Genomic DNA, 20507 nt, shown 5'->3' on the forward strand with positions numbered 1-20507 from the left:
GTAAAAGCAATCTCCAAGTGTTTTATGGTGGTCATTTTCTGTCAGACAGAAGCTTTCCTAGTTTAAAGTCCATTATTTTTGTACTGGTTCCTATTATCCATTTCAATGTTTTTTGAAGTACCGCCTGTTCCTCGTCATCTTGCTTTCAAGCGTGACCCTCTTTGGGTGGTTAAGGGATTTCTTTGACATGCCTTTTATTAAAAGGCAAATCACAACTTGAAAAGTCTCACTTTCTCTCTCTCTTGCATGCAAGCAATCTCTCTTATGAAAACCTTTCTGTGTCGGTGCCCATGACAACTGGACAATTTTGTCAAGGTTCTCACTGCTTGCTGCTAATGGGGAGCCATAAGTGGCCCGACCGCTGTGGATAAATGTGAAATAGGTGATTATTACGCTGGTTTCCTGCAGGCACAAAAAGATCGGATTTTTTAACTCCTTGTGATACAGATCTGGAGCCGAATGTATTCCCTGACTTTTAGCCACTCTAGGCTCTACGCATGGCTCTCAGGAAGACGATGTGGGTCGGTTGGTCCACTATTTTGGCCCAGACTAAACTTTGGTTATCCCTTGACTTCCTCCAGCATCACCACAAGGTTGGGCAGAACCAGAACCCTTCAAACATATAGCTAACTAGCAAGCTAGGAAGCTAACTGGCAAAACTGAGATATTGAACATCAACCTCTCAGTTGCAGCTTCACAGAACTGCTCATATGACAGTTTATTTAAATGTTATCCTTTATTTTGAAGCACACCTCCATTTTGATTTTGAATTAAAGATAGGTGTGCTAGAAATATCCACAGCGGAGAGTAATGGACGCTTGTAATAAAAGTTGCTCTGGCATTGTTGGAGAACCTTGCTGGTGTGGCACAAAAGAGGCCCTTCTTTGCCGTTTCTTTCCATTGAAGAGTGTCGATGTGCAGATTTCAATTTAGTGCTCGTTTTTATATATTTACTATTACTATTACTATTAATATAGCTGACAGCGGTACTGGAAATGAGCCTTGTGACCAGGTCCTCAGTGATTTAAATCTACAAAACTAAATCATGCATACACAGCGCGACAATTATGATGGATAGGATGCGTCTGCTTATTTCTGTCTTTGTGCTCCACACAGAGTTAGTGGCAAATCATGAGTGTTATGCTTTCGGCTGGTGTCGATTCTTCATGTATAAAGAGATCAATTTGTCAGTTGTTCTGTTGTAAATGTACTGCAACTTTATATAAATATATATATATATATATATATATAAATATATATATATATATATAAATATATATATATATATATATATATTTATATATATATATATATATATATATATATATTCACACTTCAACATACGGACAGAAGGAGCCAGGGATCGAACCGCTAACCTTGTGGTTGAGGGACGTCCCTACCGATGCCAGTTCCATGAGCAAGAATCAATGTAACTGCTCTCCAACATATATGACAGACACCCCCGAGTTCTCTTTAGTGCAGTTACTTTTCTCATCTTAAGTATCTTCTTTGTGTTGGAGAGGTTTTTGTGTAAAGTGCACGTGAATACAATAAATCTGTGTTCTATCTAAGATACACGTTGCTCGTGGCTTTTTTTCCTGCAGGCATTTAGATCTGTAAGACACCATTTTGGCTGTATTTGTGGCACTCTCACACTATTATCTCTACTTCACTGCAGGCACACAGGTGTAAGTGTGTGATATCGGTTTCGGGGGAAACAATATCTGAAAACGGTGTCAAATAGTTTAGCTTCTGGAAGTGAAAATGTTCTGATTTATGATTCAATTCTAAAACAGCCTGAAAAGAAAAAAAGCCCACGCGGCTTTTCTTATGATTCACTGATCGTTATCACAGAGAATATCGCACACAACTAAATTTGCAGTATGTTTCTAGGAAAGCTGATATGCTATTTTCTCTGTGGGTGTTAGATATTGGATGATATGACTATTAATTCTTCCGCAGGAATACTCAGTTTCTATAAACTCTTCTGGTCTAGACAACAAAACAAAACAAGCGCCTTTCCTGGGAAATCATTCAAAAGATCGGCGCCCACAGGGACAGGCTCGGAGACCTGGATTATTTTTGGACGTCGCAGGTCGTGTTGAAGCGCCGTCCCACGTTAATTACATCACAGTCATGTCTCGGCCTTGTAGCACTCGGCCTGAGCTACTGCTGCAGCGCTGGTTGGCAGTTGTTGGGCAGCAGTAAGTGATGCTGCACCTGGGGCCGTGTGTTGCAGTGTCATGTACAATGCTGATTTCTTTTGTGTCTACTTACTGCGCTGGTAGTACCATCTGTGTCTGTTAGCCTCTGGTGCAGATCAAACCAGACGGTCTGCAAGGAGAAGCACAACAACAACAACAGCAGCAACATGTCAATCAACAAGACCAACGACAGCAACTAGTACAGGCAAAGCTGGACGCGGACATTGGTCATTCACAAGCGAGAGGTATTAGTGGACACGGGACATGAGACAAGGGGCGGGATGTCTGTTTAGGATGGTAGATAAAGTTCAGCAGGCAATATGGGAGGAGGGGACGGAGAGGAGAGGGATGCATGCTGGGAAGAGAAGCCCAGAATGAAACAGAATGATTTACGTCACCATGAAAGACTGAAACATACAAGAACCCTGAAAGGCCAAATCATCACAATGTAGGAGCTGTAGCTGATGGGGATGAATCCACTTTCCATAAGCTTGTTTGGTCAAATAAAAGGGACGTAGTAATGTCCTCAAAAACTAAATTGCCTTTTGCTAAGCTCCACCCCTCCTTAGCTACGGTTGCTATGCCTGTCGAGCTTAGCGCAGGTTGAAAGTCCATTTTTGGTTGAACATTTTTGACACATTTTAAAACAAGAGGACTATAAAATGGTCTTATGTATGCACAGGAGGGCTTGAAGATTGAGTTAAAAGTCAATGTTCGAGCAGATAGAATCCATTCCTTACACTTTAGCTCTTTTTTTTGGAAAGGCTAAAATAGAACAACTCCAGAGATGATGTGTTATTCTCTCATGAGACCCCCATACTTCAGGGGAGATGTTTTTATGAACGGTCAATTATTCCCATTCAAGACTTAAGTGACACAATTAATAGTTAAGCTCCAATAGTCTCCTCAAACGAGACGAGACCCCAGTGAAGCCTTCTGTGTACGTTTGTGAGGACTGAAGATGATGAGACATTGATTTCTAGTTGTCTCCTCCGCGCTCCGTGTCTGTGAGTCAGAGTTACATAAACCTGTTCTAATAAATCACGGGGAGCGCTGCAGGTGCCTTGTCATCAAGGTGACTGATGAGCATCACTGTTGCCACTGTGAATGAAGAGGGTCCGCATCGCTCGCAGGGCAACTGAGAATAATACCGAACGGCAAGGGAAACGCACGCACACACACACACACACACACACACGCACACACACACACACACACACACACACACACACACACACACACACACACACACACACACTCTCTTACTGTCAAAGTTATACAGGAAACATACTGTGTTCCAGGATGAAAGATCTTAGCTCAATGTGACACAGCTTGGCCCCGGCTGAACTAGAAGGGAAGGTGCCGTGTGCACAACCTTTACATTGAAACCATTTATTTATTATAAAATAGTTTGCCCAATAGAAATTGATACAATTTGTAATGGTATGCATCCTTTTAAACCGACATTCACTGATTGGGGAACCACATTGGCATAGTATGGATTTATACAATTGGTATGGCTAATATGTTAGTAAAATTTGTATTCACTGAATACTAAAAGCTAGGTATCTCCAGATCAATTTGTTTTGGGCCCTTTAATTTGTGTCAATAAAAAAGATGTACTTTTATCTGTTTTGGGCCATTTAATATGTGTCAATAAAGAAAATGTTTTGGGCCATTTAATATGTGTCAATACTGATATACTGTTGATACTGATAGCCGTGTAAAGGAGTGATGCTCCTTTTTACCTCATAAACAATCTTTGGCCGGCGAACGACCCGCAAACCAACAAAAACAAAATTGTTTCGCTAAAGAGCATCAGCTGATAAGACCTTTCTGCAGCCGGCGACCTTTGTCACTTTAACCTGTGACAGCGTCGGTCAGCACCGGCTAAAAAGAGAAGCTGCCGTCCGAATGCTTTGCACACCTAATGTGTGAATAAGAGACAAGACACCACTGCACACACAAAAAAAACACAAACAAGCTTCAATGTTTTCCATTACCGCACAGTGTGGTTAAAGTTATCAAAGAAGAAAAAAAGGCGTCTCACTTTGCTTGTCAGCATTCAGCCTCGGTGACACCAACACCCGATGTGCAGCTACAATCAAATTCTATCATCCTGAGAGAGATCTTTTTTTTTCCAGGTGAGAAACACATTTGTATCATCTGTGGCATGCAGAGAGCAATAAATAGTGATGCTTTGTATCCAAGAGAACAAACAAAACTCCCAGGGGAGCGAGGAAGGAGCCGGCGGGGGGAATCTGAAAGTCAGACCGAAAGCAACAAGAGGCAACAGGAATTTGCCACTTTGAGGACGGTTTGCAGGGAACAGGATTTGCAGAGAGATATCACAGAGCAGCGGTACCGACACAGGGCACCGACTATTTTCATCTCGTGAGGCACCGCATCGCTCACAGCGTGGAGCCGCCTTATTATTCAGTCAGTAAACAATTCCTGATTCACTCTGACGCAGTGTGATAATATCATTTCCTCATCCAGAGTCGCCTACTGTCTTAATACTGAGGTCCACGCAGGTAATACCGGGCCGGGCGGAGAGGCGAAGACAAAGCCACATCCAATACGCCTCCTCAAAGACATTTTGTGCTTTGATAAAAATGCAATCCAGCGGGAAAAAATGTCTTTTCATTTGCTTTTCTTTAGTTCTGATTATTTTGCCCCCCCCCTAAAAAAAACACGCTCCAACATAAACGTTTGGTGACCTATTTTCTTTACAATGAAAAGGGTTTTGTGCTATTATGTGTTGTCACTGGACGGGTCATTTTGAGAGTAATTTCTTCTTTTCAAAAAAGAAAATGTGGAAAATAATCTCTGCCATGTGAGACCTCAAAAATAAAAGCATGACAGGATAATGTATTAAAAAAAGAGCCACTTTATTTTCCTTCTTGGATGTTTTTTACATTTGGAAAGAACAAAACATTATTTTTATATCTGCATTCATGACTGAAATAATCATTGAGGCTCATTTTTAGCAGGATGGTGGAAGACTTTTTTTTTTACTTTGACCATTAACTGAAATGTTATCTTTAAAAAAGCTCTGAATCTACACTCAAGACATGTGGGGGTCATTAGCAGTCATATTGTAGTTGATCATTCCTTCTGTACATTTCACAATATAATGCCCAATATTAGTCTTTATGTGACATTAGTCTCTCACAGCTATCTTAGTCCTGTGTCTTTCAAAAACCTAAAAGTCAAAACGATTAATATTAGAGCTTAATTAAAAGAATCTTTTCGGAAATGATACTATTTTCTTTCATGCTAAGAGTTACATGTCTGTAGTATAATATACAGATACAGATACAGTTATTTTAGCTTAGCATAAAGATTAGAAACAGCATAAAGATTAGAAACAGCATAAAGATGAGAAGCAGCTCGCCTGGCTCAGAGTGAAAATGAAACTGTCCACCTACCAGCACATCTCAAGCTCACTAATTAAAACTATAATATAAAAAGAAATTGTAGGAGAAAAACCAGGGACACAGATGTCGAGGGGATTTAGGGTGCAGAGTTGCCAGGGAAACCAAGACATCACACTTGTTAGTGGATGGACTAACAGACTGCGAGGTCAGACCCGACCAGAACATGTCTGTGAATTAATCACAGCCCATTTTTCCCGACTGTAAATCTGGTGTTCGTGCCTTTTGAACTTGAAACTCCCGAACAACTTCTGTTCACACTTTAGAAGTCAGTGAGTGGAAGTGTATGCATATTGGCTCCTTGTATTGTTCACAATCTGTATGCTGAGTATCTCTCCGGTGATAGAGGCGCACCCTTCTGTCTGGGCTTTGCCTCGTGTTTTGATCCCCTGCAACAACAATAATGTGCATTGCAATAATAATGATTAAATACGACTAAAAATGTACGTATAAATGACACCAGGAGTGATTTCAATGGAATATTGGGACTTTTAACTTTGATCCATTTTTGCAATTCTGTTATTCAATAATAAAATAAGGTAATTAATCCTCATTGTAATTATTACTAATATGTACAATTAATGTCAAAATACTTAAACACAAAGTAGTTATTCTCTTGCTTTTCGTACCATATGTACCCAGTAAGTATCTTATTGCTACTAAATAATTACAATGTAACGTGTGTGCTTTAATCTAAAGCTTTGTGACTAATCTTTCATTTTACTCGAATACATTCCTGTTTCGTTGTTAGTCATTGATAAAGGTGTACAATTGTTTTCTGGTTATTTAGGACAATGTCGGGAGCTGACTTGACTATCACTGACTTGTCTCTTTAAATTTGCCTCGTTGATGGGATGGGAAAAGAACGGAGAAATTAAAGCGCCGTCACCGTCATCTCTGCCGTTCAATTTTCAAGCTCCAATTTTATTACTAACTCGTTGCTCACCATAAAAAAAAAAACAACAAAGAGAAAACAACTTAAATAAACAATTCAAACAGAGATCCTGCCTTCACTCCTGTCTAACAGGGTAAAGATCAGACTTGACTGTGTTTAGTCATCCATGAGGCGACAGTCAGTGTGAGTGGAGTAATGGGCTCTCAGGGGGGCTTCAGGGTCACAGGTGATTATTGAACAATTATTTGGTGGAAGGCGTTTCAATCACCTCTTCTACAATCGAGGTCACTCGACTGAGTGAAGCTATTCTACTGAACTGTTTGTTAGAAGATTATCAAATTAGCATCCGGGGCCAAAGGGCCGGAGGTCGATTCTAAACGGGCCGTGTACAAAACCTGACATGAAGTCCGTCCCTTCTGTCTTCCTCTTCCCCTCATACTGTATTTTCTTTCTGTGGTTGCCCCCTCCCTCCTCCCCCCTCCTCCCCTCGCCCCTGGCAGTACATTGTGTTTAGTTATTCTTAGCTCTTTCTGCTGTAGTGGTTCCACTCTCCCAAAGACAGCCGAATCTGCCGGGGCTCCATTAGCCTTAACATGTTCAGTACTGGACGGGGCACAGGCAATGCAGGGGAACGGAGGGACAAATAGGGAGGGGGAGGAAGGAGAGGAGAAAGAGGGGAGGGATGAGGTGACAGATGTCACAATGGTGGCAGGGAGGGAGGAGGATGAGGAGGCTCACGGGACGAGAACTGCTACAAAGAGGAGCAGGTAAGAGAAAAGACAACGAGCAATAGTTTGGACAAAAGGCCTTTATTGCCTCCTCTGTCTCTTTCTTCATCCACTCCCTACCTCCACCCTTTCCTCTCCATCATGTATTGTGTGTTAACTCCTTATCAGACCCGCTGCTTCTTTAATATTCTACATTTGTCCTTTTCTCCTCTCCCCTGCAGACCTTTAAATTCAGTGCGCTGCTGTGGCATTGTCCAGTTTGGCCAATGTAAAGTCTCCGATATACAAATCCTCAACCTGCTGACAACTTGGTTAAAAGAAGATTAGCGTGAGGAAAGATCCCTGGCGTGCTGCTGTCTGTAGTTGATAGAGCAGCGCTGGCCGCCGAAAGGATGAGTGCAGCTAAAAATACAAGGAGCAACCAAAAGTGCAACAGAGTCGCTTCGTCTCGGGTCTGGTCTAATTCAATTTTTTATCAGAATTGATGTAATTTATTCTCTGCAGAACATCTAATCCTTTTACTCACACTGCACCAGTACAATCATATTCTATAATTTGCAAAGTGCAAATGTCTCTGATGAATGTCAGTGTGCTTGTACCAATCATTTTGTGATTGAGTAAAGCGTGACATTATTAGTGTTAAAGAATATGTCCAGTTCTTTTACTTATTCTCAACAAATTCAATAAAACGACTTGTTAGTCTGTCTCTCAATACTTTTCCAATAGTATGATGGAATGATTTTTTTGAATTACCTTAGACTTACCCTTTCAGGACCTCTAAAAAATAATTACACCAACCAACCTGGTAAAAAAAGGGACAGTTTTCTTGCTTGAAATGTTCTCAACTGTAACTTTTGATTAAAGGGGTTTTATGTCAATGAACATGTTTTTTTATTGTGTCTCACTGATGTGTTTCAATTGATTTTGGACAACGATGGAGGATTTATGGCACTATACATCATGATTTGGATACAAAGATAATACTTGCCAACAGAATCAAATCATTGCTTTTTTCTTCTTTTTGTTGACAAATAGAAAAGTATTGAATATTTCCGGCCTTGGCCTTTAAGACATTGGGCTCTGATTACGGTTATGGTTGGCTGTGTCGTGGTTATGGTTATGGTGAGCTTCAAGGGAATTAATGCTAAGCCAACGACATATCTTCACAAGTGACCAAAGCAAGTCCAAGTGAGTGCGTGTTCTTACCTTATTCTCCAGTCGTCCAATCAGTTCAGCCAGGCGGTTGATCTGACTGTCCAGGCCTTCTTTCCTCACCTCTACTGCACCTGCAACACACAAACGCACACGATCTAGACACACCGAACGCACAAAGTGTGAATATACACTAACTTGCACTGCTGGTTTCTGGGTCGTGACTAGAGTTAAAGCAGCTGGATTACATTTAATCAAACATACATATTGAAATCAAATAAGGTATTAGCCTTTTGGACCAGAGGTGGTGCCACAGATGGTGGCCTTATTCTTATAGTTGACAAACTGCCCACAGGAGGAGCCGCACCGAGCAGGTACTGCGCAAGTACATGGAGACTCGTACCACACAGTACTCCATTATCTTTGCTTTTTCCTCTTCATCTTTCTGTTTTCATTTCCGTTTCATCATGAATATTTCATGAAAAGTGGGAGTTCCAAAGAGGCTGATAAATAGGCAATTATATCTGTTTATCGGAAGGAACTTGGACTGTTCAAAGACAGTAAAGAACGGGATGGATGGGAAGCCGGCTCCTTTGAGGTGCTCTCCTATTCCACTGTGAGCTTTAGATACTACGCTGGGCTCTTTTGTAATTAGCATGGGGTCTTTTAGTAAAATTTCACTTTGGCAGAAAATGTTTACTTTGTAGCAATAAAGACGGCCAATGAGGCGAGACAGAGCGCGAGGGGCACGTCTAGCATTTGCCTTGAGGCTTTTTAATACTTCATAATGAATAACAGATATACAAGCAGGACTGAATCAAGTTCTGTTGAAATCGTTTTAATTGGTGGTGCAGATTTGGTACCTCCTGTAGCATTTTGTACTACATATTATAACAAATTATTATCAATTCATTATAAGGAATTATGATTGCTGTCAACAACCCAAAAATGGACAATCACAAACAAAGATGAATGTAGGGTTTGTTTGAGCGTTAGCGATCGCAGAATGTAAACCACGGTGCCTCCTCTCACGAGGACGATGTTGCTACAGCCTCAGCACAGTTTGATCTCGTGAAATTTGCTGCACAGAACTGTAAAATTCCCTTTGTTCTGTACTGTCTTTGTTGATGACGGTTTCTTATTTGGACATATTGGTCAGTGTTGCAGTAGAGAACACATAGAGACAACACCAAGACTCGGAGGGGTTGAGACCAATGCCAGTCCGGACAGTCGTTAAAAACTCCATGAGAAAACCAATGAAGACTCCTCTTCATTCACCTGATGTATTTCCATGCATACAACGTGTGTGTTAGAGTGTACCCTGACAAATGCCTTGATACAATAATCAAAAGGCATTGCAGAGGTGTGTGATTTCCCCCTTCTGTTGTCTATGAGCGATCACAGTAATGACGTTGAACAAATAAATCACGCATTTGAGTGATATTGCCGCAATTGAGGTCTGGACCGGTCCAGAAAATAAAATCTAGCGTCCTCTTTGTCGCAGACAGAGAACACGGTGAGACAACATGGTGTTGGTGCGTCTGAACCAACTGTGACACGCTGTGATAACACTGAGGAGCTCAGAGAAAACATGTTGTTCACACTTCCCTCTTCCCCTTCTTGTCCCCTTATCTTCCTCTCTTCCTCACTCTTCTCCTCCCTCTCCCCTCTCTCCTAAGCTGCCATCCTCTTTTCACCCCCTGATGGACCCCTCACAGCTAATTGGAGCGTTGGCTGCACACTCTTCATTAAAAGCTTTAACAGCCAGTCAATTAGGAGCTACCTCCCTCCACCCCAAACACTCGCACACGCTCATCAACTAAACCATAGTGTGTAACCATGGAGACAGTTGGAGATAAAAGCCCAGTGGTCATATCGGTGGACTTAAAAAGTTAAGTGTCCCGGTCAATTATAAAAGTGCGTGAGGAATTGCAGCCTTCGAATCTAGCAGCGAGGTGAGGGGGGTCTCTATAGACTTTCTCCTCAATTAAACCCCGTTTGAGTTATTCCACGTTCACCCAATTTAACTTTCCATTCCGTGTCAGCTGCGGTATTCAAATGAATCATGAGAAAAAAGGTTGTGCCACTATCACTCCGCAGTTCTCAATTGTTTGTTCTGCCTGGGTTACTTCTGTTGTTTTATTGGATATAATTAGCATAAGTGGCTGCTGACGGCACCGCCTCAAGGTCCGATTCACACAAAGATTGTGACGTAATCATTGTAACGAGTCAGAAGCGCGTCGAGGAGCCCTGGGCTCATTGGAGCTTTATGAGATACTTTTTTTGTATTTTGTTTTTAGTTCACTAAGGAGCTGCAGCCATCGCACAGAAGCGTCGACAGTCGGTGCTGCTCCACATCTGCATGTGGCTATCAGCCCTGATGTCAGTCGATGGGACACTTTTGACAGTTCTGAGCTAAATGATTGCATATTGCCTGATTTAAATGCGTGCAAGTAGCACAGGAGCACCGACATGCTATTTGCTTGCTCAGTTTGGGGGTACATTTAACTTTTTGTGGTCGTTTTGAGAATAACACGGTTTCTTGTGGTCTAATTCGCACATGGTTAGAGGCCGTAATCCTTTTTTTAATTCACCACTGACTCGTTTACAAAATGACTTAGAATACAGTGATATTAGATTGTTGTGTGCCGCATGTCAAAACGTAAGCAGGTAGATGTCGGCATGGTGATATTGGTCTGTGACAGGTCAGACTTCCACACCAGATGCTGGAGTCTACGTTGTGCAAGCTGTAGCTTAGTTTTGACGAGAACTCTCAGATCGCTCACTGCCTTTATCATTTTGTGAAGCTGCTTCCTGTTTTGAATTGCCCATTCCACTTGATCTTGGAGCTTGCTTGGCTGAGATTTATTGAGATTATCTCGATTGCGATTGCAGAACGTTATCTTAACGCTGTCAAAGGTTTTGTAACCTCTTCAAATATCAATGTTCCGTCTGGTGACAGGTTTGAGTTGGGGTTGTCCAAAACCCGTTCCATCGCTTCACACTGGCGCCAATAACTTATTTGCCAGGGGATGCCATCCAATGTCCAAAACCCAAAAATGTGGGATCCAAACTTGATGCAATGCCAGCCACAGATCACCGCAATGCGCGTCGCTAAATAAAACAATATTTAATCTGAACGAATTAAATGGCACTAAATAGAGTAGTGAGCCAGCATTTACTGTATCCTCTCACAGGCTCCACTCCCAAAGACCATCTCCAGCTTTATCAGCACTAGATGTCCTGTCATTGATGAATGCATCATCCCAGTGGTTCAGAATATGATGTATTTCATGCTGATGGTACTATAATAATCAACGGCAGCCACTACTAGAACAGTGTAAAAAAAACAAACAGTAGTCCTAGTTACCAGCTACTGTTTTTGACACCTACGGTGACTCCGATCTCTTCTGACTGCATCTCAGTCACATAACATCAGGCACAGCTGGACGTGCACACGCGAACGCACACAATACACGGGTATTGTTATGAGTTAAGGGTAAAATTAAGTAAAAGGCCATTTGCTGTAAGCGAAGTAGCTAATATGTTGGAACTAAATGAACCTCGTTCTAATTACGCCTCCAGTGCAGCACGAGAACAATGCAGTTTGGTTCTTCTCTTCATTTCCACTTGGCTAGTGCATAGTTAAGATCCCTTTTACAGGTTCCTCGTTTGAAATAAGTCGCCTGGAAATGCCACGTTTTCCACCAACTCACGAGGCTGACGTGTGCGACGCAGAGCTCGACAGTTGAATCAGTAACTCGGGGGCTCACTGAGCGACAATTAGTGCTCGCAGGGAAATCTGTGAAACATAAAAAGGGAACATATGGATAATGTCAAAGAATCTACATCCACGCTCTCCACAAGTACACACACACACACACACAGACACACACACACACACACACCGAGGCCTGTGCCTGTGGGTGCGTGTGTGCCGGAGAGAGCACTGAACAATAAACTGCAGCTCATTTACAATTAAAACTCGTCGGCAAAGTGTCACTCGGAGGAGATGTGCACTGAAGCGTTGCACACAGCAAACAACATGGCCTTAAAGGTGGTGGTGGATATTCTTAGCTCTCTCACTCGGTCTCCCCCCTCGCTCTCTTGTTTCTCACCCTTGCAGTCGTCTCCCCCCCTTTCTCTCTGTCCGTCTCACTAAAAAGACTCGGACCGATTCGCAGTGATAGCACACATACCTCTCTCTATATGCTGTTTGAACAACTTGGTGGGGACTTCATTAGAGCTCATGCAGCCGTAAGGCGGAGGAGGACTATGAGGGAGGAAGGAATGACTCAGGAGTAATTCAGGCATATTGGAGGAGGCCGGGCTGCAGGACCGGGAGAGAGGATTTGAGTCATTCATCAATCGGCGCGTCCCGACTTGAGACAAAGCGCAGACGACATCGAGCTTCTCTGCTGTCAAAGTTTTCTCTACAGGCGACAGCAGCCATGGAAGAGAGAGGGGTGGAGGAGGAGGCTTTGACCAGGTTTCAGAACGATTCATCCGATATGCCAGGGAATGACAGAAAGATGTTTTCTGCAATCGTAACAGATTAATAGAGCCGGTCTATGGATATTTATTCAGTATTGACTTGAGACATAACCAGTTCAAGTCTTGAATAAATGTTCATTTAAGTTCATGAATTCTGAGCCTCACTTGGTCTCATGATTTAATTAATGTATTTTATCAGATGCAAACATTAACAACAACAACATGATATCGGTATTATATGCGGCCATTAAAACCCACATATCTCTGTTTTGTATGCCCTTACAGTCCGTGTGGGCTGAAGGAGTTGCATGAACACCTTCATCATCTATTCTGAATCTTCGTGGCATGTCTGTAAACTCAAGCCGACGGCGCAGTGAGCCCAGCAGTCTGTCTTACTGTAAAAAATGATAACAACAACCACAATTTTTTCTTATCTGCTGCAGAAATTAACCAGGCTCCAGCCGTTTGGGTCAGATGTCTTTATCAGACCGTGGAGGCTGCACGATGACCGGAAACGCTTCGGTTCCAATTCCCGAACCAGCTGCGTTCCCCCTCAGGAACGGCTATTGTGAGACTGTAAATGTAATGACCACTGGCAGCATACGTATTTCAGATGATTGGACTCTGAAAGAGGAAGAACTGACTGGCATTTTGGAGCTGTCGTCTTCCAACGAGTCGTCCAACATGAATCGTTTTTTTTTTTTTCTCTCCACGTTGCAGAATAAGAACCGAAGCACAGAGAAAATACTCTTCAGTTGCTGCAGATCATTCCCGTGCGTGACACAAAACCATCGAATGTCACGTGCAGCATGTTTAGTCTTTTTTTTTATGCCGAAGGGCAATAGTGTATTTTTTTTGTGCAACGTATACTGCCAAAAAGTGTATAGAATGAAATGTAAATAACTTGCAATCATTTCTTCATTGTGACATTTCCAATGCTCAGCCGTCTCATTAAAACAAGATGTTTGTGCTGAGCCACAGTACCTGTGTATTCTTCAGTGTCATGCACTGTTTTGGCAAAACTCTTTTGAAATTCTGTTTTGAAATTGGTTGTCAGATGAGAGAAGATTTTTTTTCCAATATACATTAGGAAATATATATAATATGCACTTTGAACAAGGCTTTGAACATTCACTTTCAATAAGAATGAGAAGAACTCCACTCTCTTCATTAATGAGGATGCTCCACTGGTTTACCACAATGCTCTCTGATAATAAAATAATAATTCACGTTTTACTCAGGTCGAAAGCAAAAGCTGTATTGTCTATATCAGGTGATCTTAAGGTCACAGAAATAACTGGGTAGCTTTTTATTCAGATATTTGTATCTACAGTTTTACTTTTATTTTGTTCATTCAGGTGAACTTGGTACTTTTGAATATAAGAAGAAAGGTTTGAAATACAGAAGACCATGTATGTTTAGTTTGACTGTATCAGGATATCACACAATCATATGCAGTACTCTTTTTTGAGTGCGTACTACTTTAATAGCCGGCACCACTTTGGTCTGGTTTTATTGGACTGCTTTGTCATCTCTTGCTCATATCTCTCTATAAACACATCTGGATCTGGATCAGGGTCAAGGGCCTCATATCCTGGAGAGAGAAAGAAAGCGAAAGAGAGAGAGAGAGAGAGAGAGAGAGAGAGAGAGAGAGAGAGAGAGAGAGAGAAAGAGAGACTACCGGACTACAAAGAAAGTGTCTTTCTTTATTCTTTCCCAAAGACAGGTTAATCAATAATTCAGTAGGAAAAAAGCTTGAGGGCATAAAGCGGCACATCAAGGACGCTGCTTGATGCGTTATCGGTGTAACAATGTGGTTTGTAAAGCATCGGGCTCTTCTGTACTTGTCCATTCAAGAAATAGTTCGATATTAAGTCAAATAAATTACATGGGTACAAATCATGTCTTTAACAACCATGTGACGCCACAAGCAGCAGCCAATGGCTTGGATTTTCTCAACATTCAAACATAAGTAGAATACAAAAAAAAAAAATCCATTCACACCTACTCTGTGGTTTTATAGTGAAGTTATGGTGCAACACCTTTCAATAATAACACAAACATTTCGTCTGCTGAAATCCAGTGATTCTCTTCTCCCTGCGTTTATTTCTTGTGTTCCTATTTATTTCTGTTAGAATTGATATAGTCAGGCTTTATATAGTCGACTGGTCTTCCAATCATGTACCTCTTTTCTTTTTCATTGATCTCCCTCTGCATCAGCTTGATGTGTCTATTATTGGACAAGAAACATGTTACTTGTCGCCAATCTGTTGTTTCAGGACAATGGACAGCGGTATTTGTGTGTGTGTGTGTGTGTGTGTGTGTGTGTGTGTGTGTGTGTGTGTGTGTGTGTGTGTGTGTGTGTCTGTGTGTGTGTGAGTGTGTGTGTGTGCACAGCTGTGGTGCTGCCCGTAGTATCGACTCAGAGCACAGATCAATATACAGAGACACGGTTTCTGAGCCTGCTTGCTTTTCGTGGGTTGTAAATATAACTTTTGGTCCTAATTATATTTTCCACATTGCCGCATGCCTCAAACAGCTGATTTTAGCGAATCATTCATGAATTAAAAATATTTCGAGCGCCTCTGATACTGATATGTACTTAAGTGAGTGCTCTGATGAACACGTGTCAGCATATCCTTGGATTTTATTATTTATGAATGATTTCTCCACCACACTTTTCACATCACTGCGACTATTTGTGTTTCACAGTTGAGACCCTTAATTTCTACCAACGTGAGCAGGCGGGATCGGGGTGCTACAAAAACTGGTGAATAAAAGACTCTCTTGTCACAGCGCAGCACGTCTCATGTTATGAGGATGTATTTTTAGAGATATAGGAAGAAGAGTAAACTGTTGTGCGGCAGCGTGCTGTCAGTATCAAAGCTGCGTGAGAATAAAGGGCCATCACTGCCATCAGGCCCAAACCAATCTGACAGCAACGTTAGAATGTGTGTGTCATCCTGATGAACCAAAAAACGATTTATAGAAACCAAGGTAACTGTTAGAAACACTCTCCTCACTTAACTACATCACTGAGCCCATAAATCAATTGATCTCATGGAGGCATCCAACCCTTGTAAACCTAATGTGTGCAGTAAGTTGAAATGCTGCGACCTGCTGTAGAAAACTCTGGTGGTTTCTGTCACAGATTTAGTGAAGTGTGAGGGCCAAACGTCGAACACTTTTGTTTATTTAAACACAGAAGATCAATCTTTGCTCCACTGATCACTCACTTAATCAATAATGGCGTTGACAACGACTCCATTGTTGCTACGCAGCACTCGGCTCAGCTTTATATTCCATTCATAAATAGACATTTGTAGATGCTTTCTAAATTGAGTTGGTTTTCAACACACCTACAGTGAAGGGAGACCGCCGCCATACCAGTGGCTTTTTCCCTACGAACTCTAAATCATGCAACAGATAACATGATGGTGCGATCAGTGACATCATCCCAGTGTGTCAGTGCTTTTCCATGCCTGCTGTCCATTGACAAAGTGACACACTGGCCCGCTTACCGCTCAACAACAGCATCTGGGCAGTGATTGATTACGTGTGTCCTTTGAGGCTTCCTTTTATTTCATTTTTTGTTTGCTTCCCCCGTTCGACTCTTCTTCTGTGAAGTTTGTGTTAAAGGGATGCCGTATCTCAACAACTTTTGAAGTGTCATTTCTTCAGCGAGCGATTTGTTGGAGTGGGCGCAGAGTGTCAAGGCGGGCGTGCGCTGCGGTGTGAACTATACCAGCTGGTGGAGAGAGCACGACAGCAACAGAGTTAGAGAGAGAGAGAGAGGGAGAAAGAGAGAGAGAGAGAAATGTGCAGAGCGAGAATAATGAGGGTCCTGCACACCCTGAAAGAGAATCACCAGTCGAAATCAATTTGTGTCTTTTTTAGATACTGTAACACACCCACGTGCACGCGTGCACCTCATAAAAAAAATGCACTACATCGCAGAAAATGTAAGTGTTAGGTGCTGACTGGACTTAAATAGATACTTAAAGGTTTGACTTTAACTCTTTCGGAGATATATCAACCGACCGAGTCTCTACCTTCTCCCTTTGCCTCCTCAGCCTTCTCGTCCCTTCAATTTCGACTCCCTCCCTCTGCCTCCCCCCTCTTCCCTCCAACAGTAGGAAATCTGCATCAAACCTGTGCCAGTAAATTACGTAGGGATAAGTATAGTGTGTGTGTGTGTGTGTGTGTGTGTGTGTGTGTGTGTGTGTGTGTGTGTAGAGTGGATGAATAACTGCTGAAAGGCAGTCAGAGTTTTATCTCCGCTCACCCAGAGTGATGTCCCGTCACTAAGGATTGTGAATATGAGGCCAATAGTACAGTACAAGCGCATGACGGATGGCCTCTAACCATGAATTCAGAGGCGGTACTGCAATATGTTTGTGTGTGTGTGTGTGTGTGTGCGTGTGTGTGTGTTTGTCACCTGAGGCAGTGTTGATGGTTCTGGCGCTGACTCTGTTGTTGGGGGGATAGTCAGGGACGGTGTTCTCGTTGCGCCTCTCTGACATCCGTGGACTCACCTTGGCAGGTAGATGACTGAAAAACAGAGCGAGGGAGAAAGATGAAAAACCAGAAAAATAGAGAATAAGAGGATGAGTGAAGGATATTTGGAAGGCTGAAGGAAAGAAAAAAAGAGTGCGGGAGGGATAATTAAATATTTGAATGAAAGGATCCAGAGGGAATGAAGAAGAGTAATAAGGGAGATAAAGAGTTATGAAAATGGTTTCTGTGTGTGTGTGTGTGTGTGTGTGTGTGTGTGTGTGTGTGTGTGTGTGTGTGTGTGTGTGTGTGTGTGTGCGTGTGTGTGTGTGTGTGTGACATTTTAACCTGAAAAGAAATACTGTCGGGTTTCCATACACACACACACACACACACACACGCTCACCCTGATTGGCTGTGCTGCTCGTCAATAGCGTCCACGGCGCTCTCCACGGAGCTCAGAAGAGACTGGATCTGATTGGCTGATTCCTTCAGAAGGAAACGGGTCACAAACTGCTCCACGTTGGTTCCTCTCTCGTAAACCTGGGCGAACAAATAAGAAAAAAAAACACTTTGTTTGTGCGTGTCATTTACAATTTACCGTGTAAACCGAAGCTTTAATAGCGAACGTTCCACGAAATGTCCGCTTGTGCGTCCTCAACACATCACAGCACCGCTCTTCTCACTGTGTCCCATCACTCCTCTGAGAAATATTATCCAGCACAAATCTCTATGAGTTCCTTCCTTGCATCCATTTCACGGTGGAAGGGCTTCTCGAGGTGGACAGCCGTATGCCCAAAGGCAAAAAGAAGTAAAAATAGACACCTGCCGTCTTCCCCTCTTCTCGATCTCTTCCACTTCTCCCTCCTCGGTCCCCTGACTCTCTGGCAGGACCTTTGAAAGCTTTTAGTCTTTTTAGGCCCCTGGGGAATTAAATGTGCTGTTTTTGTGGTTTTATTGTATATTGTTCCAAATTCAGCAGGGATAACACAAGGCCAGACTGAAATGTTACCTTCTCCTATGAGACACAACAGCACTTTGACAAAGGAACAAACAAATCAATTAACCCTTCAGTTGTCAGCTTCAATCACTCCTCAACTACACTGAGCAGTTCATTCAACATCATTCAGCTCAACGCACATTGACCCGTCGGTGATCAATCATTTCCAAGGACCTGTTCAAAATTGCTGGAATGAAAACATGAGAGGAAATCTATTCAAAGTTTGTTAACCCGAGCACTTTCTCAACGAGGGGAATGAAAAAAGAAGAAGCGATGACATCCCGGCGACAGCGTCAACGAGTCCCTGAGCTGTGAACACAGTGAACTGTCAGAGGAGTCGGCTGATAAGACTGGAGCTCGCTGCTTTAACTCTTATGACCTTATCGCCGCCACCTTTTAATTATTCAGGGATTTGACTGTTTTGACGCCTTCCCCAGATCGGGGGCTGTCAAATCGCGGCTTAGCAACCGTAACTATAGGCACAGCAGGTCTAGAAATGATATCCTGGATTAGATCATCTATGTCATGTTGGTCCTTTGCTTTAAAGGCTCTCTGTATGCTAGTTAGAGCATTCATATAGCAGCAAACAACCTTTTGCTATATATGGAGGCAGAGTGGAGTGACGTCCACCTGAATACATGCTTCTTCTTCTTCTTCTTCTTCTTCTTCTTCTTCTTCTTCTTCTTCTTCTTCTTCTTCTTCTTCTTCTTCTTCTTCTTCTTGCTGGCTAGAAGTTAGAAGCCTTTTTTAGTGTGCATCTGTCTACAAATTGCCAAAAGTGGAAAATCTACCACCGTTATCGTTGTAAATTGCATGCGTGCTGTCTGAAAACGGAAAGCTTGAAAAAGTAAACTTCGAGCGCCGGGTCTTAACAAACAATTAATTTCCTTTGAGGAACGACTCAAAAAGTTCACAATTGGCGCTTAATAAACTAAACTAAACCTTCAACTTTCACACGTCGCTCAGACATGTTCAAGGCCCGAGACACGGAGAGCCAGTGCATGATTGTCTACATGTGCACTCCAGAGAGCGGAGTCAGTCGGTCATGTCAGCCTAACCGGCGGAGGTCACAGTGCAGTGATTCAGGGAGACAATTAAGGTTTCTGTGCGCTCAGCCGTTCTCTGCAGCACTCTCTGATCACAGACAAGCGCTCCCACAAGACGCAGAATCACACGGGCCGTATTGACTTCCATTATCACCGCCGATGGCTTTTACACGCGGACACACACGCAAACTCTCAAGACTGCAGACTTTTATAGAGGCTCATGCTCATCAGCTCGTGTGTGGAGATGTCCAGTCATCTTTTAACCGCATCCACTCCAAGCATAAAACACACACACACACACACACACACACACACACACACACACACACACACACACACACACACACACACACACTCTCTCGTCGGCCCCTAACCTTTTTCACTGTACTATCCTAGCCTCTTAGATGAACATATTCTGTAATAAAACAGAAATCACTGCGATTATAGAATTGAGGCTTGGTACCAAAGTGGGAAACATAAAATGATAAATAGGAATGTTGTCAGTTTTCTTGAAGAGATGATTAATCCATTATGAGTCCGTTATCGGCACTTATAAGCATATTAAATAAGAATGCGGAGACAGCATGACATTTATTTGGCATATTGAGCATGCTGATGTGTTTTCTTGACAGAGTTATGCAGATTAAGCACCAACATTTATTCAAAAACAATACTGAAACAAACAAAGAAGAGGAATTCTCTCAGGTGGAACTCTTTTGGTAACTGCAAAGCTGCTTTATAGGAGAAAATATTATTTCTGTCCTTGTGGATATTGATGCCGTTGTCACCGTAATGTGCTGTGCGTGTTACCCTACGTGTGGGTGTGACGCTGTGTCCTTTAGAGTAGTGATATATTTAAAGTATGGGTTTACACTGACTGAATCAGCTGGCTGGGCAAATACTACGATATCTCTGTTGAACCCTGCACAGATTCGAAAGGAAATTCACTTGTTTTAAGTAAAATGGGAGTATGTGTGGGCTCAAATAGGGAAAATTGGACAGACAAATATACACTTCAAAATACGTGCTGTTGGGAAATCTGGAAGCTGAATACTTC

At 42.4% G+C, this 20507-nt stretch overlaps 1 protein-coding gene across 1 annotated transcript in view; it reads right to left on the reverse strand.

The window, feature by feature from the left end:
• The window catches only part of necab2 (N-terminal EF-hand calcium binding protein 2), a gene marked incomplete at both ends in the record, with an annotated part of 95167 nt that overhangs the window by 23796 nt on the left and 50864 nt on the right, over positions 1-20507 (reverse strand). Inside the window, 4 exons of the mRNA XM_079223210.1 lie at positions 2278-2334; positions 8471-8550; positions 17349-17461; positions 17811-17947. Coding sequence (XP_079079336.1) covers positions 2278-2334; positions 8471-8550; positions 17349-17461; positions 17811-17947 — 387 coding nt within the window. The remainder of the gene's footprint in view (positions 1-2277; positions 2335-8470; positions 8551-17348; positions 17462-17810; positions 17948-20507) is intronic.

This window comes from Taurulus bubalis (assembly GCF_910589615.1).
Source record: "Taurulus bubalis genome assembly, chromosome: 9".
NCBI lineage: Eukaryota > Metazoa > Chordata > Actinopteri > Perciformes > Cottidae > Taurulus > Taurulus bubalis.